General features: G+C 48.7%; 2 protein-coding genes across 6 annotated transcripts in view; one reads left to right on the top strand and one right to left on the bottom strand.

Annotated features, from left to right (window-relative positions):
* The first annotated feature begins 5,366 nt into the window (after positions 1 to 5,366).
* On the top strand, positions 5,367 to 22,510 carry LOC142257716 (protein Daple-like). 2 transcript variants are annotated; one of them, XM_075329860.1, is made up of 6 exons: positions 5,367 to 5,962; positions 6,182 to 6,250; positions 7,929 to 7,982; positions 16,660 to 16,958; positions 17,383 to 17,604; positions 20,803 to 22,510. In XM_075329860.1, the coding sequence occupies exons 1-6, from the start codon at positions 5,674 to 5,676 to the stop codon at positions 21,706 to 21,708; spliced, it is 1,839 nt and encodes a 612-aa protein (XP_075185975.1). In that variant the 5' UTR covers positions 5,367 to 5,673; the 3' UTR covers positions 21,709 to 22,510. The 2 variants fall into 2 exon arrangements, with proteins under 2 accessions (XP_075185975.1, XP_075185976.1); XM_075329861.1 differs by lacking the exon at positions 17,383 to 17,604 and having other exon boundaries at positions 5,368 to 5,962.
* The window catches only part of DGLUCY (D-glutamate cyclase), a 102,403-nt gene continuing 84,298 nt past the window's right edge, over positions 5,605 to 23,709 (bottom strand). For all 4 annotated transcript variants that reach the window (XM_075329858.1, XM_075329856.1, XM_075329857.1 and 1 more), the window contains one exon: positions 5,605 to 5,987. The gene's annotated coding sequence lies outside the window, so the exon portion shown is untranslated. The remainder of the gene's footprint in view (positions 5,988 to 23,709) is intronic.

Here is a 23,709-nt window from a genome sequence, read left to right as displayed (position 1 = left end):
ACCTATAGCGCCACCTGGTGGAAAACAACGGAGTTAGTATTTTTATCTCGAAAACGGAACGAGATAGAGAAAAAAAGTGAATTAAAAAATTGTAGGGCATCATCAATTCAATACGAATCGACACCTTGCATACAGAAATACTATGATATGAAACCCACAAAACATTGAATGCTGGTCACGCATATGGCGCTCATTAGTGTCCCCCGTCAGCTGCAATGCACATCTGCACTCTGCACAGCATACTGTATCTTGCTGCGATGCACATCTGGCCTCTGCACAGCATACTGTATCTTGCTGCAATGCACATCTGCACTCTGCACAGCATACTGTATCTTGCTGCAATGCACATCTGGACTCTGCACAGCATACTGTATCTTGCTGCAATGCACATCTGGACTCTGCACAGCATACTGTATCTTGCTGCAATGCACATCTGGGCTCTGCACAGCATACTGTATCTTGCTGCAATGCACATCTGCACTCTGCACAGCATACTGTATCTTGCTGCAATGCACATCTGCACTCTGCACAGCATACTGTATCTTGCTGCAATGCACATCTGCACTCTGCACAGCATACTGTATCTTGCTGCAATGCACATCTGCACTCTGCACAGCATACTGTATCTTGCTGCAATGCACATCTGGCCTCTGCACAGCATACTGTATCTTGCTGCAATGCACATCTGCACTCTGCACAGCATACTGTATCTTGCTGCAATGCACATCTGCACTCTGCACAGCATACTGTATCTTGCTGCAATGCACATCTGCACTCTGCACAGCATACTGTATCTTGCTGCAATGCACATCTGGCCTCTGCACAGCATACTGTATCTTGCTGCAATGCACATCTGGCCTCTGCACAGCATACTGTATCTTGCTGCAATGCACATCTGGCCTCTGCACAGCATACTGTATCTTGCTGCAATGCACATCTGGCCTCTGCACAGCATACTGTATCTTGCTGCAATGCACATCTGGGCTCTGCACAGCATACTGTATCTTGCTGCAATGCACATCTGGGCTCTGCACAGCATACTGTATCTTGCTGCAATGCACATCTGGGCTCTGCACAGCATACTGTATCTTGCTGCAATGCACATATGGCCTCTGCACAGCATACTGTATCTTGCTACCATGCACATCTGCACTCTGCACAGCATACTGTATCTTGCTGCAATGCACATCTGGACTCTGCACAGCATACTGTATCTGGCTGCAATGCACATCTGGCCTCTGCACAGCATACTGTATCTTGCTGCAATGCACATCTGGCCTCTGCACAGCATACTGTATCTTGCTGCAATGCACATCTGGCCTCTGCACAGCATACTGTATCTTGCTGCAATGCACATCTGGGCTGTGCACAGCATACTGTATCTTGCTGCAATGCACATCTGGGCTCTGCACAGCATACTGTATCTTGCTGCAATGCACATCTGGGCTCTGCACAGCATACTGTATCTTGCTGCAATGCACATATGGCCTCTGCACAGCATACTGTATCTTGCTACCATGCACATCTGCACTCTGCACAGCATACTGTATCTTGCTGCAATGCACATCTGGACTCTGCACAGCATACTGTATCTGGCTGCAATGCACATCTGGACTCTGCACAGCATACTGTATCTTGCTGCAATGCACATCTGCACTCTGCACAGCATACTGTATCTTGCTGCAATGCACATCTGCACTCTGCACAGCATACTGTATCTTGCTGCAATGCACATCTGCACTCTGCACAGCATACTGTATCTTGCTGCAATGCACATCTGGGCTCTGCATAGCATACCGTATCTTGCTGCAATGCACATCTGGGCTCTGCACAGCATACTGTATCTTGCTGCAATGCACATCTGGGCTCTGCACAGCATACTGTATCTGGCTGCAATGCACATCTGGGCTCTGCACAGCATACTGTATCTTGCTGCAATGCACATCTGCACTCTGCACAGCATACTGTATCTTGCTGCAATGCACATCTGCACTCTGCACAGCATACTGTATCTTGCTGCAATGCACATCTGGACTCTGCACAGCATACTGTATCTTGCTGCAATGCACATCTGCACTCTGCACAGCATACTGTATCTTGCTGCAATGCACATCTGGACTCTGCACAGCATACTGTATCTTGCTGCAATGCACATCTGGACTCTGCACAGCATATTGTATCTTGCTGCAATGCACATCTGCACTCTGCACAGCATACTGTATCTTGCTGCAATGCACATCTGCACTCTGCACAGCATACTGTATCTTGCTGCAATGCACATCTTGGCTCTGCACAGCATACTGTATCTTGCTGCACGCTGTGCAATATGGCAGGTGACACGTTTGCACACATCTGTGATACGTGGTCGTAGGTCCTGCAATGTTGGTGGAGGGGTCGCATACACCTGCTGTTTGATGTGACCTCACAGAAAGAAGTCCAATGGGATCAGGTCAGGTGAGCGGAGGCCACTCCACACAGCCTCCATACCCAATGACTTGTAGGAAGGTCTCCATGAGGTATCGCTTCACGTCCGCAGCCTTGTGAGGTTTACACCTTCTAATCATAGCATTTCTGTATACAAGGTGTCGACTCATATTGAATTGATGATGCCCAAAACTTTGTAATTCACTTTTTTTCTCTATCTCATTCCGTTTTCTAAATAAAAATGCTAACTCCATTGATTTCCACCAGGTGGCGCTATAGGTGGTTTCATTGCGTAGCGCATGGCTACTTTACTATACCTAGACACCACTTCTATGCCTATAGCTGCCGCTGTTCTCAAGTTAATGGCGGTGGAAAGGATATGGGTGGACACACCTGTATATAGGTGCGGTGTATACAGGATATGGGTGGACACACTGTATATAGGTGCGGTGTATACAGGATATGGGTGGACACACTGTATATAGGTGCGGTGTATACAGGATATGGGTGGACACACTGTATATAGGTGCGGTGTATACAGGATATGGGGGGACACACTGTATATAGGTGCGGTGTATACAGGATATGGGTGGACACACTGTATATAGGGGCGGTGTATACAGGATATGGGTGGACACACTGTATATAGGGGCGGTGGATATGGGTGGACACACTGTATATAGGGGCGGTGTATACAGGATATGGGTGGACACACTGTATATAGGGGCGGTGTATACAGGATATGGGTGGACACACTGTATATAGGGGTGGTGTATACAGGATATGGGTGGACACACTGTATATAGGGGCGGTGTATACAGGATATGGGTGGACACACTGTATATAGGTGCGGTGTATACAGGATATGGGTGGACACACTGTATATAGGCGCGGTGTATACAGGATATGGGTGGACACACTGTATATAGGTGCGGTGGATATGGGTGGACACACTGTATATAGGTGCGGTGTATACAGGATATGGGTGGACACACTGTATATAGGGGCGGTGTATACAGGATATGGGTGGACACACTGTATATAGGTGCGGTGTATACAGGATATGGGTGGACACACTGTATATAGGTGAGGTGTATACAGGATATGGGTGGACACACTGTATATAGGTGCGGTGTATACAGGATATGGGTGGACACACTGTATATAGGTGCGGTGTATACAGGATATGGGTGGACACACTGTATATAGGTGCGGTGTATACAGGATATGGGGTGGACACACTGTATATAGGTGCGGTGTATACAGGATATGGGTGGACACACTGTATATAGGGGCGGTGTATACAGGATATGGGTGGACACACTGTATATAGGGGCGGTGGATATGGGTGGACACACTGTATATAGGGGCGGTGTATACAGGATATGGGTGGACACACTGTATATAGGGGTGGTGTATACAGGATATGGGTGGACACACTGTATATAGGGGCGGTGTATACAGGATATGGGTGGACACACTGTATATAGGTGCGGTGTATACAGGATATGGGTGGACACACTGTATATAGGCGCGGTGTATACAGGATATGGGTGGACACACTGTATATAGGTGCGGTGGATATGGGTGGACACACTGTATATAGGTGCGGTGTATACAGGATATGGGTGGACACACTGTATATAGGGGCGGTGTATACAGGATATGGGTGGACACACTGTATATAGGGGCGGTGTATACAGGATATGGGTGGACACACTGTATATAGGTGAGGTGTATACAGGATATGGGTGGACACACTGTATATAGGTGCGGTGTATACAGGATATGGGTGGACACACTGTATATAGGTGCGGTGTATACAGGATATGGGTGGACACACTGTATATAGGTGAGGTGTATACAGGATATGGGTGGACACACTGTATATAGGTGCGGTGTATACGGGATATGGTTGGACACACTGTATATAGGGGCGGTGTATACAGGATATGGGTGGACACACTGTATATAGGTGCGGTGTATACAGGATATGGGTGGACACACTGTATATAGGTGCGGTGTATACAGGATATGGGTGGACACGCTGTATATAGGTGCGGTGTATAAAGGATATGGGTGGACACACTGTATAGAGGTGCGGTGTATACAGGATATGGGTGGACACGCTGTATAGAGGTGCGGTGTATACAGGATATGGGTGGACATACTGTATATAGGTGCGGTGTATACAGGATATGGGTGGACACACTGTATATAGGTGCGGTGTATACAGGATATGGGTGGATACACTGTATATAGGGGCGGTGTATACAGGATATGGGTGGACACACTGTATATAGGGGCGGTGTATACAGGATATGGGTGGACACACTGTATATAGGGGCAGTGGCGGAGCAGATAATCTCCAATATCTAGAAATGAATGAATACTTCCTGGTCACTACGGCTTCCCCTTATGTCTGACCAGACGAGTGACCCCCCCCCCATTGCCCACGTGGCTCTGCATGTCCAGTTTCAGCTTTCTCTCCTCTAACCTGCTGTGCGTGCGCTGCCTATTAACCCTCTGTTCTCTGTGCGAGCCCCCGAGATGGGTACATCCTCCGGATCACATGACATGTCGTTATAGTCACTTACTGGGTATAGGTCGGCTTTACTTTTGGTGGTCTGTGCACCCACCCTGCAATGGATTGTGATTAAATGCAATTTGTGTGATATGATGGGAGCAAGAAAAACTGTCTGTCCGTTATATTTGTGGCTTTGGGAAGGTTGTGACACGTGGTCCTGGTGGGCCTAGGGGGGACATGGTCCTGGTGGGCCTAGGGGGACATGGTCCTGGTGGGCCTAGGGGGACATGGTCCTGGTGGGCCTAGGGGGACATGGTAAAGTACCAGGAATGCTTTGTGTTTTTGCCACATGTCATTACCCGCGTCCTGTCCCTTTATCGTCTCGCTCGTGGAGTGTATAACGTACTGATTGCTTCAAATGTTCGTCGCTTTATATCTAGCAATGTCTGACGCAGCGCGCGGTGGATCTGACACCCAGTGCATCGTGGGAATGCTTCTGCAGGGTGTACTAACTTTTAGATAGGGTCAGCCTTCTATCTTATCGCCTTTCTGGATTGTCCCGGGTACGGGCAGCCATAGAACCCCACTTTAGGGTGGTAACATGGGGGTTAGATTAACCAGTAACGGGCTGACCGATACCACGAGACGTTACAAACAAATTAGAGAGAATTTATTCCAATTGTTCCATTGTGTAAATCTATTGGATACATTGTTGCCGGACGATGCACTTGTGTGTCAGCATCCGCCGCCGTGCGCTGCGTCAGGGCTCCTCGTGTACGGTGTGCCTCTGCTCATTAGATCGTGTGCTCTTTGGTTCCTCAGTTCTGGTTGACGTTGGTCACAAGCAGAATCGGAAGTCTTATCACGGCTGCAGCAGCGAGGAGATGGAGGGCTCGGAGCGCACGTCTCGCTCGCGGAGGATGGAGGCCGGCACCAGGGCCTTCTCCACATCTGCAATTCACTTGAGTCCGGCTACGAGCCTGAGGTCCCAGCAGCCGGGGAGATCCAAAGGTGAGCGAAGGGGGCGGCTTCTGTCCTATAAAGACACACAAGAGAATTAATAACGGGGAGCGACTGCACCTCCATAAATATCTCCAGTATAATACAGGCTCCTGCACATATACATTATTCCCGGAAATGTGCCGGGCTCAGGAGTGGAATGAAAAGTCATCTACACAAGTTTTTGGCTCCATTTTTGTCTGTAAAATGTTCAGACTTTTTGCTCTTTAGGTAACAATTCTGATGAGAACCTGTTTGAGCAGTGTCCGGAGAACGAGCGCAGCTCTGGAGGACATCGAGGTAATGACCGTCTGTGTGTAGTTTTGTTTTAGTACTTGCTGTCTGCAGGGACCCGAAGTGATCCTGAGAGCCTGGATGTGGAAGAGGTGGAACGTGCGCAGCTCCGCGCCATTCATTGTCTATGGGACATGGTCTATGGGACGGCTGGAGAAAGCGGAGCAGCACATGTTCCACCTCTTCCACATTCGGGCTCTCGGGAGCATTGTGGTTCCCCCCTATCAGGTAACTGGTGCCACTGTGAGACTTGGTACAAACCCTCTGTGACCAGGTTGGCCTAATTCATTTTTGGGAACATGCTGGATCCAGATTTGTGATGTTTGGCCCAAAAAAAGCCTGAGCTGTAGCTTTCTGCTGCCCTATTTTCCAGGGTTTTGCTGTGGGACTACCTGATGTGCCTATGAGCGTCTTTACATACAAACCACAAGTCACTGTAGAAATGTAAAATTAAAGCTCCACTCCGGTGGCTTTCTTTTGTTATTGCACCGCTGGAGTGCTGCTTTAAATCTAGGTCCCCAGCCCCCATCTTATACTTGCCCTCCAGCAGCTTCATCATCTTTTGCAACTGCTCCAGTTGGTTTCCGTCGGCTTGTGACCTGCCGGCAGCTCCAGTGTTTCATGGAGCAGGATGTCACAACTCAATATAAGTCTATGTGAGCCTCATTCTGGCTCTCATAGACATTGTATTCGGAGCTTGTGATGTAACTTCTGATTTCTGGCCAGTCAGAAGTTGCGGGCACAAGATGGCACCAAGGGGCCGGAGCGGCATCTGTAAAATGTGAAGCCACCAGAGAGGGAGCATAAGACCACGGGCAGGTGTGCCCACGGGACCCTGTATCCGCGGATTTTTCTGCAGCTAAATCCGCAGCTTTCCCCCGGAATCCGCGCCTTTTCATAGGTGCGGATTTGACGCGGATTTCGTTGCAGATTTTGCGAATTTTTTTATTTTTTATTCAATTGAATAGGCAAAATCCGCACGAAAATCCGCAACAATAATTGACATGCTGCAGATTTTTCTGCACGATTTCCGCTGCGGAAAAATCCGCAGCGTGGGCACAGCATTTCCCAAGTGCCATAGAAATGGCTGGGGAGTAGCTGTGCTGCAGATTTCTGGAAAATCCGCGGCTTTTCCGCGAGAAATCTGCGGCAAAATCCACGCATTTTCCGCAGCGTGGGCACATAGCCTTAGACTTAGGCTATGTGCCCACGGGACTCTGTATCCGCGGATTTTTCTGCAGCTAAATCCACAGCATTCCCCCGGAAACCGCACCTTTGCATAGGTACGGATTTGACGTGGATTTGGTTGCGGATTTTGCTTTTTTTTTTTACATTCACTTGCATGGGCAAAATCCGCAGGTAAATCCGCAGGAATAATTGACATGCTGCTGATTTTTCCGCAGGGAAATGCACATTATTTCCGCTGCAGAAAAAAACCGCAGCGTGGGCACAGCAGTTCCCAAATGCCATAGAAATGGCTGGGGAGTAGCTGTGCTGCAGATTGTTGAAAAATCCGCGGCATTTCCGTGAAAAATCCGCGGCAAATTCCGCGCATTTTCCGCAGCGTGGGCACATAGACTTAAAGCGCCACTCCAGTGCTGAAAAAACAAACACAAATGCTGGAGTGGGGCTGTAAAGATGGATGTATCTATCAAATCCTAACACAAAAAATGTTTCTTTGCAGTCCCTCGGCCCCACAGCACCACGTCCACCGGCAGCTCACCGCTGACTCTGAAGGGTAAGTGAAGACTAATTATTCCCTCATTGCAAATCACTCGGGGCAGGAGCGATTGCTGCAGCTGATGGGCTCAGACGACGTCCAGACTAGGTGCAACAGTAACAAATCATCTGCTGCGAGAAACACAAGATTAAAAGCAGGGCTGTGGAGTCGGAGTCGGAGTCGGAGCTCATTTTGGTGGAGTCGGAGTCGGAGTCGGTATAAAATGCACCGACTCCGACTCCTAAAATATATAATAAATTGGGGACAGGAGTGCAATGCAGAATGTGCTGAATATTTTACTAAATAATAACATTTAGTATAATGCTTATATTTAAGTGAAAAATGTATTGTAGTACAATGTGAACATCAGACATTTAATTGTTTTTATGATACAATAATCAAGATATTTGGATAGAACATAAAATATTTATTGGAATACAACTTTAGAACACAAAAAACTAATAAATATATATATATATATATATATATATATATATATATATATATATATATATATATATATATATATATATATATATATATATATATATATATATATATATATATATATATATATATATATATATACATATATATATATATATATATGTGTATATATATATACACAGTGTATATACACACACAAGATATATATGTAATCTACTGTATATTACATAGTGTATTACATATTTACAATTTATTACAGTTTTTTGTGTTCTAAAGTTGTATTCCAATAAATATATTTTATGTTCTATCCAAATATCTTGATTATTGTATCATAAAAATTATTAAATGTCTGATGTTCACATACACATATTCATGTACTACAATAAATTTTTCACCTAACTATAAGCAATATATGTAGGAGTCGGAGCCGGAGTCGGAGCCGGAGTCGGAGTCGGTGCAAGAGAATTTGAGGAGTCGGAGTCGGAGTCGGAGTCGAAGGTTTGGCTTACCGACTCCACAGCCCTGATTAAAAGACCAATCTGCATGCATCATCATAACAGCATTATGCCGGTGATTTCCAGGCAGACCGTGGTTTTATACTGTCAAATATTCCACCTTTTCTAATGCGAAGGTGTAAGACTTCACCCAATCACGTCAATTGACGAGACCAGCACAGATGGGTTAAATCCGTTGCGGCTTCCGATGCACCCATGTACCCCCTTATGGCACGTGTATAATGGTTGAACCTTAGCAAAATATCCAATAAATAACTAAAAAAAATTGCTGAAAAAAGAAATGCAATTCCGAAGTTCAGAAATATCTGGGGCCGTGGATTTCCTCCTGGTTTGTCATTAATCTCCTATTGCTGGACAATACTGTTGTGTACGTTTGTCATCCTAATTTTCCCTTTCTCTGCTTTCTCGGCACTTTGTAAATGGCCATTTGTTGGGTGACATTTTCCTGTTGGAAATTTTGCTTCAGAACAAATTATTTTTGGACTTTATTGAATTTGTTGTATTGTCACAATGTATCGGAGACGTTCCTTTCTTTGTCGCTCCATTGGGAGACCCAGACAATTGGGTGTATAGCTATTGCCTCTGGAGGCCACACAAAGTATTACACTTAAAAGTGTAAGGCCCCTCCCCTTCTGGCTATACACCCCCAGTGGGATCACTGGCTCACCAGTTTTGTGCTTTGTGCGAAGGAGGCAACACATCCACGCATAGCTCCACTTTTTAGTCAGCAGCAGCTGCTGACTATGTCGGATGGAAGAAAAGAGGACACATATAGTGTCCCCAGCATGCTCCCTTCTCACCCCACTGTATGTCGGAGGTGTTTGTAAGGTTGAGGTACCCATTGCGGGTACGGCGGCAGGAGCCCACATGCTGATTCCTTCCCCATCCCTTTTTACAGGGCTCTGGGTGAAGTGGGATTTACCGGTCTCCAGGCACTGAGACCGTGCTCCATCTACAGCCCCTGGAGAAGATGCTGGATGGAGCGGAGTACATCAGGGACATGGCCCTGCTTCCTCAAGGTACTCTGTGTCCCCGTGCATTTGGCGCTCACACCGCAGCATGCTGGGTGTTGTAGTGCGCCGGGGGACATCAGCGCTGCGGCGCCTGTGCCATGGCCTCATTCAGCTTTGCTGAAGCAGGCTCACTTATGGGAATTGGTCGCGCCGGCCGCTGGGACTGCGGCGCGGCTGGCACTTGTAGTGCGCCGGGGACTTCAGCGCGGCCTGCGCTTTTACGGCGGCCGCGCTGATAACTAGAGTCCCCGGCTTTTGCGGCCTGCTTCCGTTCGTTCCCGCCCCCAGACCTGCCAGTCAGGAGAGGGGCGGGACGCTGGCCACTTCCAGGAATCGGTCGCGCCGGCCGCTGGCAGCGGCGCGGCTGGCACTTGTGGTGCGCCGGGGACTTCAGCGCGGCCCGCGCTTTTACGGCGGCCGCGCTGATAACTAGAGTCCCCGGCTTTTGCGGCCTGCTTCCGTTCGTTCCCGCCCCCAGACCTGCCAGTCAGGAGAGGGGCGGGACGCTGGCCACTTCTATGAATCGGTCGCGCCGGCCGCTGGAACTGCGGCGCGGCTGGCACTTGTGGTGCGCCGGGGACTTCAGCGCGGCCCGCGCTTTTACGGCGGCCGCGCTGTTAACTCGAGTCCCCGGCTTCTGGGCCTAGTCTCCCTTCGTTACCGCCCACAGCCCTGACAGTCAGGGTAGGGGCGTGACGCTGCATAGAGCAGCGCTGAGAGCTGGAGTATGTTTTGCATACTCCACCCCTCTCACTGTGTGCACTGTGAATCCGGATTCCCGCACTTTCTCAGGCACGCCCACGGCTTCCTTCTCTACAAGGACACCGGCAGCCATTAGTGTCAGTTTCTGTACGATACAGAGACAAGTGTGGAAGACCCTGGCATTCTGATAGTCACACAATCGCTGTAACAGGCGTTAAGCAGCACCTGTGGTGCTAACCCCACTAGTGCAGAAGTGCACTTATAGATATGCTTGTACTATATACATTGCACTGTTTGGTCGCACGTTGTATATACCCTCCTGGATTATGCGGAGGAGTTATCAGCATATTCTCTGTGTAAAACAAAGGTGCAGAACCACATGTTTTTCTATACAGCTGGTACAGCATGTACGGCTATACGGCCGGCAGGTACATAGACTCCCATTGTATGCACTAATGGCCAGGGGATGAGGACGGTGTCTGCAGTATTTACTGACAGTTTTTCTGAGACTATGGCTATGATACTAGAAGCCTAGCAGTCCGGACATGTCTCTCACAATATGGGCACTGTTGAATCATTGATCCATGGCCCCCCTCAGTGTGAATAACTAACAGCTCCGGGAATGTCACACGCATCCCAGAGTCACGGCTCTGCACGGACGTCAGTCCCAGACAGCCTAAGTGGGCTCGCTATGAGCGGCCTCGGTTTCATCAGGGTCCTAACAGAAGGACTCGCTGTGTAATGAGGCGGAAGTAGCGGCTCAGGATTCTGATCCTGAGACCGCTCTCAATCTGGATACACCTGATTGTGACGCCATAGTAAATAATCTTATAGCGTCCATCTATAGAATGTGGGTTATTTCTCACAGCTCCTCCAGTGGAGGAGTCAGCTTCACGTATTTTTCTGGACCACTCTGCCTTCAGTGAGGCAGTCCAGGAACACCACGCTTATCCAGATATGCGCTTCTCCAAACGGCTTAGGATACACGTTATCCCTGTCCCCTGACTTGGTCAAGGACTGGACCCAATGTCCCGAGCGGCATCCTCCAATCTCCAGGCTTGTAGCTAGATCCATAGTTGCAGTGGGAGATGGAACTGCAAACTCAAAGATGCCACTGACAGACAGATGGATCTCTGGTCGAAAGCCATCTATGAGGCTGTCGGCGCACCGTTGGCTCCGGCATTCTCTCCCTTGGGGCACTCCAAGCTATTTCAGCTTGTCTTACACAGATTGACACGGTTACACGTACATCTGTGCCGCAGGTGGCATCCTTAACCTCTCAAATGTCTGCATTTGTTTCTTACGCGATTCAGGTTGTCCTGGACTCTGCGAACCGTGCGGCGGTAGCCTCCGCTACTCCGTGTTTTTAAGCAGAGCCTGGTCTGCTCGTTAAGTGAATGGAAGGCAGATTCTGCTTCCAAAAAAGGTTGCCTAACCAGTTGCCTTTTTCTGCTGACCGACTGTTTGGTGAGCGTTGGATGTAACCATCAAGCAGTCCAGGGGTAAGGATTCATCCTTTCCTCAGCCCGGACACAACAAACCCCAACGGAGCAAGAGGCAGTCGGGGTTTTCGGCCTTTTCGAGGCTCGGGCAGGTCCCATTTTTCCTCGTCCAATGTGGACTCAAAAGGATCAGAGGAGCTAGGATTCTTGGCGGGCTCAGTCTCGCCCAAAAAAGCGACAGTCTGAAAACCCGCTTCCAAGGCGGCTTCCTCATGACTTGCGGCCTCGGTCGGTAGCAGGCTCTCCCGCCTTGGCGATATTTAGCTGCCATAGGTCAATGACCATTGAGTGTGAGACATTCTGTCTCACGGGTACAGGATAGAGCTCACTTCTCGTCCTCCAACTCGATTCTTCAGAATTTCTCCGCCTCCCGGCCGGGCCGCTGCTCTTCTGCAAACAGGGTGCACTCTATAGGCGGAAAGAGTGATGACCCCCGTTCCTCTTCAGGAACAAGGTCACGGTTTTTACCCCAAATTCTTTGCGGTACCTATAACAACGGGCCGTTCCGTCCCGTTCTGGATCTAAAAATGCTCAGCAAGCTCGTGGACACCAGGCGGTTCCGGATGGAATCCCTCCGCCATGTCATCGCCTCAAGGTCCCAAGGATATTTCCTAGCATCATTAGGCATCAAGGATGCTTATCCACACGTGCCGATTGATCCAGAGCACTAGCGTTTCTACGCTTCGTTATAGGAGACGAACACCCTCTGTTCGTAGCTCTACCTTCCGGCTAGCGACAGTCCAACTGGTCTTCGCCAAGGTCAGGGCAGCAGTAGTCACAGTCCTGCACTCTCAGGGTCACTCTGTGGTCCCGTATTTAGACGATCTACTTGTCAAGGCACTCTCTTAGGAAACATGCCAACACTGCCCGAACGTTGCGCTGGAGACTCTCTAGAGTTTTGGGTGGATCATCAACTTTTTAAAGTCAGATCCGACCCCGACCCTATCGATAACATATCTAGGCATAGAGTTTCTTACTCTCTCAGCGATAGTGAAGCTGCCGCTAGACAAACAGCATTCACTACGGGCTGCAAGCTCTTCTTTAAGAACCAGTCGCACACATTGAGACGCCTCATGCACTTCCTACGTAAGATGGTAGCAATGGAGGCAGTTCCTTTCGCGCAGTTTTACTGCGTCCACTACAATGGGACATTCTCCGCCAATGGGACGAGGAGTCGACGTCCCTCAACAGAGTCGTCGTTCTTTCTCAGGCGGCCAAGGAATCTCTACGGTGGTGGCTTCTTCTCACCTCTTGGTCAAAAAGAAGGTCCTTCCTATCCCCGTCCTGGGCGATAGTTACGACAGACGCGAGTCTATCAGGGTGGGGAGCAGTTTTTCTCCACTACAGCGCTCAGGGTACGTGGACTCAGCAAGAGTCCACTCTTCAGATCAATGTTCTTGAACACAGAGCAGTGTATCTTGCCCTACAATCCTTCCAACAGCGGCTGGAAAGCAAGCATATCCGACTTCAGTCGGACAGCTCCACAGCGGTGGCATACATCAACCACCAAGGAAGAACGCGCAACCGGCAAGCCTTCCAGGAAGTCCGGCAGGTTCTGATGTGGGTGGAAGACACGGCATCCACCATATCCACAATTCACATCCCAAGTGTGGAAACTAGGAAGCTGACTTCCTAAGTCGCTGAGGTGTGGCCGAAAGAGTATGGTCTCCTCACCCGGACGGGTTTCAGGAGATCTGGCGCCGCTGACAGAGGCCGGACGTCGATCTAATGGCGTCACGGCACAACAACAATGTGCCAGCTTCATGGCACGGTTTCACAATCATCGAGCTCTGGCGGCAAACGCCTTAGTTCAGCATTGGTCGCAGTTCCAGCTACCTTAGGTGCCACCTCTGGCATTGTTGCCCAGAGTACTGCGCTAGATCAAGACCGACTGCGGCCGCGCCATCCTCGTCGCTACAAATTGGCCGAGGATGTTGTGGTACTCGGTTCTGTGGTGCCTCACGGTAGGCTATCCGGGGGCACTACCAGACCAATCAGACTGGCTGTCTCAAGGGCCATTCTTCCATTTGAATTCTACGGCCCTCAACCGGATGGTGTGGCATTGAGTCCTGGAACCTAGTGTCGTCAGGATTACCTCAGGACGTGGTTGCCACCATGAGACAGGCTAGCATACCAACGTCCGCCAAGATTGACCACAGGACGTGGAAGATGTTCTTATCTCGGTGCTCGGCGCAGGGTGTTTCTCCCTGGCCGGTTGCATCGTCTATGTTTCCTTCCTTCCTGCAATCTAGGTAGGAAAATGGGTTGTCGCTCGGTTCCCTTTGGGGACAAGTCTCAGCGCTATCTGTATTTTTTCAGAAACGACGACTTCCTCAGGTACGCACGTTCCTACGGGGAGTTTGTCTTCTCAGCACTCCGTACAGGCGGCCGTTGGAGCCCTGGGATCTGAACAGGGTTCTAATTGCTCTCCAGATGCCGCCTTTCGAGCCTTTGAAGGATGTCTCCCTTCCCGTTTTTCACGGGAAGTGGCCTTCTAGTGACGGTCTCGTCTCTTAGGAGAGTTTCCGAGCTAGCAACGCTCTCATACAAACTCCCTTCCTGGTCCTTCACCAGGACAGGGTAGTTCTGCGTCCGGTTCCGGAATTTCTCCCTAAGGTGGTATCCCATTTTCATATCAATCAGGATATCACCTCACCTTCTTTGTGTCCTCGTCCAGTCCATCAATTTCAGAAAGATTTGCATCTGTTGGTTCTGGTGAGAACACTCAGGTTCTACTTCCCGCATGGCGCTCCTGCGCCACCCGGATGCACTCTTTGTCCTTGTCGCTGGTCGGCGTAAACAGTCGCAAGCTTCCAGATCCACCCTTGCTCGGGGGCTCGAGGAACCAATTCTTGAAACCTACAGTTCTACTGGGCTTCTGGTTCTCTCAAGGCCGAAGGCCCATTCTACCAGAGCCGTGGGTGCATCCTGGGCATTACGGCACCAGGCTACGGCTCAGCAGGTGTGTCAGGCACCCACCTGGTCGAGTCTACTTACTTTTACCAAGCATTATCAGATGCATACCTACGCTTCGGCAGACGCCAGCCTAGGTAGATAAGTCATTCAGGCGGCGGTTGGCCACCTGTAGGAGAGGGCCGTTTGACGGCCCTATCATGAGGTATTCTTTTACCCACCCAGGGATTGCTTTTGGACATCCCAATTGTCTGGGTCTCCCAATGGAGCGACAAAGAAGAAGGGAATTTTGTTTACTTACCGTAAATTCCTTTTCTTCTAGCTCCAATTGGGAGACCCAGCACCCGCCCTGTTTTCTCGGGGTTTTTTCTGTTTTTTCGGGTACACATGTTGTTCATGTGGTATGGTTCAGTTCTCCGATGTTTTCCTCGGATTGAATTGGTCTTTAAACCAGTTATTGGCTTTCCTCCTTCTTGCTTTGGCACTAAAACTGGTGAGCCAGTGATCCCACTGGGGGTGTATAGCCAGAAGGGGAGGGGCCTTACACTTTTAAGTGTAATACTTTGTGTGGCCTCCAGAGGCAATAGCTATACACCCAATTGTCTGGGTCTCCCAATTGGAGCTAGAAGAAAAGGAATTTACGGTAAGTAAACAAAATTCCCTTCTTTAAGCTTCTCCCTGTTGTTCCTGGTCTTCGGTTGCGGAGGAGAAGGGGTGTGAGGTAGAAGTACATTTTCGTATGGGATCATGTTTTCGGTTTTTATTGTAGAGGTTTGGAAAACCTTTAATAAAAAAGTACGGTATTTGATTAAAAATATGCAATAAAGCAGGAGGGTAACGTGGGGGGAAAGCCTCCAGATAAGGAGCAGCACACAAAGTAATATAGCTAAACACTAACGAACGGTTTATAGCCCGTAGTGTCAGTGGCTATAGAAATACATAACTAAATCTCTACAGACTAAATGGCCATTTACACGCTGCGACATCGCTAATGATATATCGTCGGGGTCACGGTGTTTATGACGCACATCCGGCGCCATTAGCGACATTGCAGCGTGTGACAACAAGGAGCGCCGTGCAACGATCGCAAAAACGTCAAAAATCGTTGACACATCGCTCCTTTACCAAATAAGGTTGGTTGGTGGTGGTTGTTCCTTGTTCCTGCGGTAGCATACATCGCAATGTGTGACACCGCAGGAGCGACGAACATCTCCTTACCTGCGTCCACCGGCAATGCGGAAGGAAGGAGGTGGGCGGGATGTTCCGGCCACTCACCTCCGCCCCTCCTCTGCTATTGGATGGCTGCCGTGTGATGCCGCACGACCCGCCCCCTTAGAAAGGAGGCGGATAGCCGGCCAGAGCGACGTCGCAGGGAAAGTAAGTGAGTGTGACGGGTGTTAGCGAAGTTGTGTGCCACGGGCAGCTATTTGCCCGTGACGCACAACCGACGGGGGCGGGTACGCTCGCTAGCGATATCCATATCGCAGGGTTTAAAGTGCCCTAAAAAGTCAGTATTGTAAGAATGGAATAAGGGTTTGTAGCAGAAGCCTGATATTGCCAGTGCAAGTAGTGGGATTATTGGTGACTCTGTTTTGTCCCCTAGGTTCGGCAAGTTTCCCTCCAGGCCGGCCAGACAGTACGAGCAGCGACGATTTCGTCCCCACCAGAGAAGCTGCCACCTTCCATAGAGAAGGCCTCACCGCTCACACCAGCTCCACCCTGCTGAGCTCTGGCCATAAACCAGACCCCGCGTCTGCCCCAAACATTGTGCTGTCCGGCACCAATCCTGAGCGCAGGCCACCGAGCCGCACACAGCCGAGACCGCCATCAGGGTCTCCAAGCAGTGAAATGGTGACCTTAGAAGAGTTCCTGGAGGAAAGTAACCAGACGTCTCCTCACACTGTAAGTATCCACAGACCAGACTGACACCGGTCCGGACACACGGGTGGAGCTGGAATTAATTGCTCCACCAATGAGCTGCTCATTTCTTACATGAAATGAGACTTTTCATCCTTGAATATTGTGGATTAAAATAAAGGAACAGCAGTCGCCTTCAGAGCTGCATTCACGATGCGTCCGGCTCCCGCTGCAATAATGCCATTGCTCGCTGCTGAAGTGCAGATTTCGCTTGTTTCTTGCCCATTGTACATGCTTTATTCAGATGGGAGCTAGCCGGGCGATGCCGGCTTCTGGATCCGAGCGTTATCTGGAAAGCCGGATACAGTGTAATGCAGGAGCTGCTCCATGTTATCTATTGATAAACTGTAGACTCAGAAGTGTAGATGTGACGTTAACACTTGCTCTTCCGCCCCCGTCTCTCCTCCAGCGCCGGCACAGTATAACTGACAGCGAGCTCATCACCCTGCAGGAGTTTCTGTTAGAGGCCGACTCCCTGCACCCTTCCTCTCCTTCCCCTTCTCCTACGTTTCACTTCAAGGAACCTTCAGAGTCTTCGTCGAGAACCTCGTCGCCATCAATCGACAACAGCGCATGGAGGCATCGCGGGGACCAGGCCAACAGAAGAGCGACCTCGCTATATATCCCCAGGGTACTCCACTGCAATTCTCTGTCCTCCATCTCCACACCAGGTCTAACATTCACTGTTGGAGGGGGTCTTTATTAACTCGCTGGGACGCTCCTCTCGTCATTATGTGATGGTGGACGATCTCCTCATCATCCTGTGCGTGGCGGCATTTACTAACCTCTGATTAATGTTCCAGCATTCCTGACTTGTTTGTGTTCTGCCCGGAATATCTGTGATTGTAAGAAGGGGCCTGATTCCCGGGTGATTGTGGTTAGGGTGGCCCAAATACATGGACATACTCCGCTCCAGATAGGACGCTCCGGGTGCAGACACCAAAACATGCACTGATTAAATCTGTACGTCTTGTACATTGGTTTTCAGCAGTGACTTGTGCAGCTGACACTCAAGTGCAGAATCGTGGATGGGCTGGATAACAGGTCCACCAGTCTCCGATTAAGGGTGGATAGCCGTGTCTGAACCGGTGATGAGGCTGTTGATTTTGGGCCCCGAGACCAGTGACCGGTCCACACATAATAAATATAATATATATATATATATATATATATATATATATATATATATATATATATATATATATATATATATATATATATATATATATATATATATATATATAATTTACAGTCATGAAAAAGTTTGTGCACCCCTATTAATGTTAACCTTTTTTCTTTATAACAATTTGGGTTTTTGCTATTTCAGTGTCATATATCTAATAACTGATGGACTGAGTAATGTTTCTGGATTGAAATGAGGTTTATTGTACTAACAGAAAATGTGCAATCCGCATTTAAACAGAATTTGACCGGTGCAAAAGTATGGGCACCTCAACATAAAAGTGACATTAATATTTTGTAGATCCTCCTTTTGCAGAAATCCCAGCCTCTAGTGCCTTCCTGTAGCTTTTAATGAGTTCCTGGATCCTGGATGAAGGTAGATTTGACCATTCCTGTTTACAAAACAATTCCAGTTCAGTTCAGTTTGATGGTCGCCGAGCATGGACAGCCGCATCACATCATCCCACAGATGTTCAATGATATTCAGGTCTGGGGACTGGGATGGCCATTCCAGAGCATTGTAATTGTTCCTCTGCATGAATGCCTGAGTAGATTTGGAGCGGTGTTTTGGATCATTGTCTTGCTGAAATATCCATCCCCTGCGTAACTTCAACTTCGTCACTGATTCTTGCACATTATTGTCAAGAATCTGCTGATACTGAGTTGAATCCATGCGACCCTCAACTTTAACAAGATTCCCGGTGCCGGCATTGGCCACACAGCCCCAAAGCATGATGGAACCTCCACCAAATTTTACTGTGGGTAGCAAGTGCTTTTCTTGGAATGCCGTGTTTTTTGCCTCCATGCATAACGCCTTTTTGTATGACCAAACAACTCAATCTTTGTTTCATCAGTCCACAAGACCTTCTTCCAAAATGTAACTGGCTTGTCCAAATGTGCTTTTGCATACCTCAGGCGACTCTGTTTGTGGCATAATTGCAGAAACGGCTTCTTTCGCATCACTCTCCCATACAGCTCCTCCTCGTGCAACGTGCGCTGTATTGTTGACCGATGCACAGTGACACCATCTGCAGCAAGATGATGCTGCAGGTCTTTGGAGGTGGTCTGTGGATTGTTCTTGACTGTTCTCACCATTCTTCTTCTCTGCCTTTCTGATATTTTTCTTGGCCTGCCACTTCTGGGCTTAACAAGAACTGTACCTGTGTTCTTCCATTTCCTTACTATGTTCCTCACAGTGGAAACTGACAGTTTAAATCTCTGAGACAACTTTTTGTACCTTCCCCTGAACAACTATGCTGAATAATCTTTGTTTTCAGATCATTTGAGAGTTGTTTTGAGGAGCCCATGATGCCACTCTTCATAGGAGATTCAAATAGGAGAACTACTTGCAAGTGGCCACCTTAAATACCTTTTCTCATGATTGGATACACCTGCCTATGAAGCTCAAAGCTCAATGAGGTTACAAAACCAATTTAGTGCTTTAGTAAGTCAGTAAAAATTAGATAGGAGTGTTCAAATCAAGAAATTGATAAGGGTGCCCATATTTTTGCACCGGTCAAATTTTGTTTAAATGTGGATTGCACATTTTCTGTTAGTACAATAAACCTCATTTCAATCCAGAAATATTACTCAGTCCATCAGTTATTAGAGATATGAAACTGAAATAGCAAAAACCCACATTGTTAGAAAAAAGGTTAACATTAATAGGGGTGCCCAAACTTTTTCATATGACTGTATATAGCGCTATTAATTCCGCAGCGCTTTACATAGATTGGCAACACTGTCCCCATTGGGGCTCACAATCTAAGGTCCCTATCAGTATGTTTTTGGACATATCTTTTTGTGATACATCGCAGTCAGGATGATCCCAGACGGCCATATTTCACTGTCGCATTCCCCAGACTGACCACGGGGCTCCAGTCCCAAACATAGAGCCTCATATATGCCTATGACACTGTAAATTGGAGACAGGAGATCGTGGTCAGTCCGGGAATTCTGTACGGTCCATAAATGCACAAATCGCTACATGTACGAGCTCCCGAAAAGGACTTTGTTTCCGTAGTGCTCATCCCCAATCATTGACTTTGGCAGGAACCGGCGATTAAACACTACAGGTCGGGACCCGCAGTAAAAACTGTAAACGGAGATTTCAAAGTGTAATTTATAGTTAGAGGTCAGATTCTCCGCAGTTTTATCTTTTTTTAAAGGGGCTTTGTGACGCGGAGCTTGCAATCCGTGCCTGAATCACTTTCCACTCATTCCTGTGATTTTGAAAACCTGTAAATATCAGATTTCAGCCCTTACGATGGAAAAGGTAAACTCTGCACCGAGATTGTAGGTTCTCCCAAGTCCACAGGATCAGGGACTATGTTACTGGTCACCGAGTGTCGACCAACCCCAAAAACAAGGCTCGGTCTGAACGGAGCGGAGATCCAGCATTGCTCACCAATGGAGATAGCGGTGTACAAAGCTCAAAATGATTAAAAAAACAACAAAGGCCTTTCTCGACCTCAGAGGAGCCTGAGCTGAGACGTTGCACATCATTAGGGGTATTCTGCTCTCCAGAAGCTTCTCCGGTGATAGGCGATGACTTATTATCTCTTGATGATCTCCAGTTGCCTCTCGGAGCGTTACCATCTTGGTATTACAGCGGCCTAATTTCTTTTCTTTTTTCTTGTGTGTGCAGGAGGCGTCCAGTGGTCGGGATGATATGATGGCCGATTACTTCAAGAAGATGGGTGACTCTTCTGAATTAGGGAGCCCGGTGGTCCAGGCCGGTTACACGGACTATCAGTACTCTGCACCAAACTATGTCAATCTATTGGCAAAATTACCTGGAGATGCCAAACCTGGGAGGCCGGGCCAATATGTCAAGCCCAACCTGCGACCAACAGATCCAGCAACTAACCAAACTGCGTCACTTAGACGAACCCCGGTCCCCCAGCCCGTCGCCACATCCCAGCAAGTTCCTGAGCCTCAGCACCCAGGCTCCCTGGCTGGTAAGGGAAGCTCTCTGAGCAGGGTCTTCAGCCTGGCCACTGCGGATCTTCTAAAGGCCAATGGTCCAGATCTGACCCGTATGGAGAAACCAGAGCTGGAAACACCTGTATTACAAGACTTCAGCAGCCAGATCCTAAGAACATCTACCCCGACCGGCTCCCCGAGCGACAGACCCAACACTGGCAGGATGTTCAACCCGGCGAAAAATGAGGATCTGCGCACCCGATCACTGGACACGCGACGCCTGTCACTGGCCGTCTCCAGAGAAGACAAGACACTACAGCACGCCTTGTCCAGCAGCTCCTTACAACAACCGTACGCTTCAACCCAAACTGCAGGTAGAGGCCGGTCCAGACCCAGCTCTCGGTACGGAGAAGTGGCCATGGTCTCACCGGTTCGCCCCATATCCAGCATCCCTGAGGTGGAAGCTCAGACGGGAACTGTTCACCCTAAACCGCCAAACTTGTCGGACTGCCACCCCCCAGTCACTGCAGAAGACGACCCCAACAAAACCTCCCCAAAAAGTACTCCTGCCTCCCCGGACTCCACCACCGACCCACAGACCGTCTGGTATGAATATGGTTGTGTCTGACGGGCGCTGGAGTTTGGGGAAAGGACTATATATATGTACGGTATAAATTCGGAGCAGACAGTACGGGCTTCATTGTAGCTGCACAGGTCAGAGCGGCTTGTGGTACCTGTGTAATCTCCTCTTGTGGGGTCTACACGTCGTGGTTATTATCGTGCCGTACCGTGGCCGGCGAGGATCGTTCCTTATTTATTTATTCTCTACGTCATTACTAAGGAGTGATTGTGGTTGAGGGGAGGACTGGTGTCTGCGCCCTTCATCCGGTGTCTGCGCCCTTCATCCTCACCTGCCACTTTCTACATCTACGTTCCTCTATTCTTCACATTCAGAGGTTTTAATTAAAATCAATTATTGCTAATTTATTGGATGCATTTACTACTGAGTGTGCAGCGGCAGCGATGTGCTGCACTGCGACTGCTGTGCGATGAGACACGGACACTGTATCCCTCGTCCCCCCGCCCCGGACACGCGTCACTTTGCCTCCACGCTGCTGCCTCGCCCTGTACATAGGATGTAAATGGTCGGACTGTATAGCTTCCTTCTGTAAATGCCGCTGTGTGATTTCAATAATTCCCGAATCCCGCTCTCCAAGGCGCGGTGGGATCGTCCCGAGCCAAAACTCAGTGGTGCTATGTGCGGCCTTATTGACTAGTGATGAGCGCTGCAGGGGTTTTGTCACAATGTAACACTGCAGCGTTTCATGTCTTTATAGCCAGTAAATGAATGTTCGCCAACTGATCACTGTGCGTTCCTGCAGCTGAAAGTATGGAAAAAATCGCCGCAATCTTTGTAACATGGAAATAAATGTGTGGTTTCTGATACCTGGTGTTTAGTTCTTCCTAAGGACACATCGGGGGTCTCATGATGGGCCGGGAATGCAGTGGAGACCCCCCGGTTCGGTAATAGCTGTGGATGATTCAACAATTGGACTTAATGCAGCCCCATAGTGAATATTCTCAGTAGTCCTTTTCCCTTCCAGTTTGGGTTTGTCCCAGGTCCTAGAAATATAGACCGCAGCACATCTGTACATTACACACAGCAGATGAGCTCAGTGGGATCGGTGTAATGCTAGGTTTGACCAGTGGTGGCGCTGCAGGAAAGTGAAACACTTGCTGCCAGGGTCCCCCTCCGATCACAAGAGATTTCAGCAGCAGAACATCCATCAATCACATTGTCAGTATAAGGACCCCCCCCCACAAACACTTCATCTGAAGCCCCCCTATTCATCTTTACTGCCCACCAACAGTTAGGACATGTCTGAATGGGAAGTTGGTCACTCATGAACTCTGAGACTTGGGCCACATGCGCACACTGCATTTTTTTTGTTGTGTTTTTGGTGCAGTTTTGTTGTCAAAACTTTTTCACTTTTGACTTCCCAGTAAAGTCTATGAGAAGTCAGATTTGCTGTGCGCACGTTGCAGTTTTTTTTTTTTTTTTTTACACAATTGTCAAAAAAACAAACAAAAGCAAACAAAAAAAAACAACCCAGCATGTTCATTCTTCTTGCATTTTTGTCAGTGGGACGTCACTCAGGTGATTTGCTGTCACAGGTGGAGGACTCAAGCTGTGACCGGAAATCACCTGAGCGACGTCACAACTTATTGTGCGGCTCACTTCAGTTGCTGCGTGGAGCTCACAGCGAGCAGTCATATTCTATGGCCGATCGCTGTGAGCTTCAGATGTGCTGGAAGCGTCGTGGGACCTCATGTGGATTACTTCAGACCTGGAGGGGTGTTTGGGTGAAAGGGGGCTTTTTTCTCTTTTATTCCAAATAAAGCATTATTTTGGTTATTTCTTTTCACTTAGAGATTAGTGATGGGGGTCTCATGGACGCCTGCTATTACTAATCTAGGACTTAGTGGCAGCTGTGGGCTGCTATTAACTCCTTATTTTATCCCAATTGCCACCGCACCAGGGCAACAGGAAGAGCTGGGTCCAGCGCCATAATTGGCGCATGTTATGGATTCTGAGGCAGCTGTGGGCTGCTATTGTTAGGCTGGAAAG

The sequence above is a fragment of the Anomaloglossus baeobatrachus genome, chromosome 12 (assembly GCF_048569485.1).
Source record: "Anomaloglossus baeobatrachus isolate aAnoBae1 chromosome 12, aAnoBae1.hap1, whole genome shotgun sequence".
In the NCBI taxonomy this organism is placed as follows: domain Eukaryota; kingdom Metazoa; phylum Chordata; class Amphibia; order Anura; family Aromobatidae; genus Anomaloglossus; species Anomaloglossus baeobatrachus.
Note: the sequence above shows the minus strand (reverse complement) of the source record. Positions and strands in the feature narration are given on the sequence as shown.

What these genes read in the sequence shown, in the direction of transcription:
- LOC142257716 (XM_075329860.1), top strand. Translation starts at nt 5,674, where the DNA reads ATGCACTTGTGTGTCAGCATCCGCCGCCGTGCGCTGCGTCAGGGCTCC. An exon ending in CAGCTCTGGAGGACATCGAG is followed by an intron (nt 6,251 to 7,928) that starts GTAATGACCGTC and finishes GTTTCTTTGCAG; the next exon opens with TCCCTCGGCCCCACAGCACC. An exon ending in CTCACCGCTGACTCTGAAGG is followed by an intron (nt 7,983 to 16,659) that starts GTAAGTGAAGAC and finishes TTTGTCCCCTAG; the next exon opens with GTTCGGCAAGTTTCCCTCCA.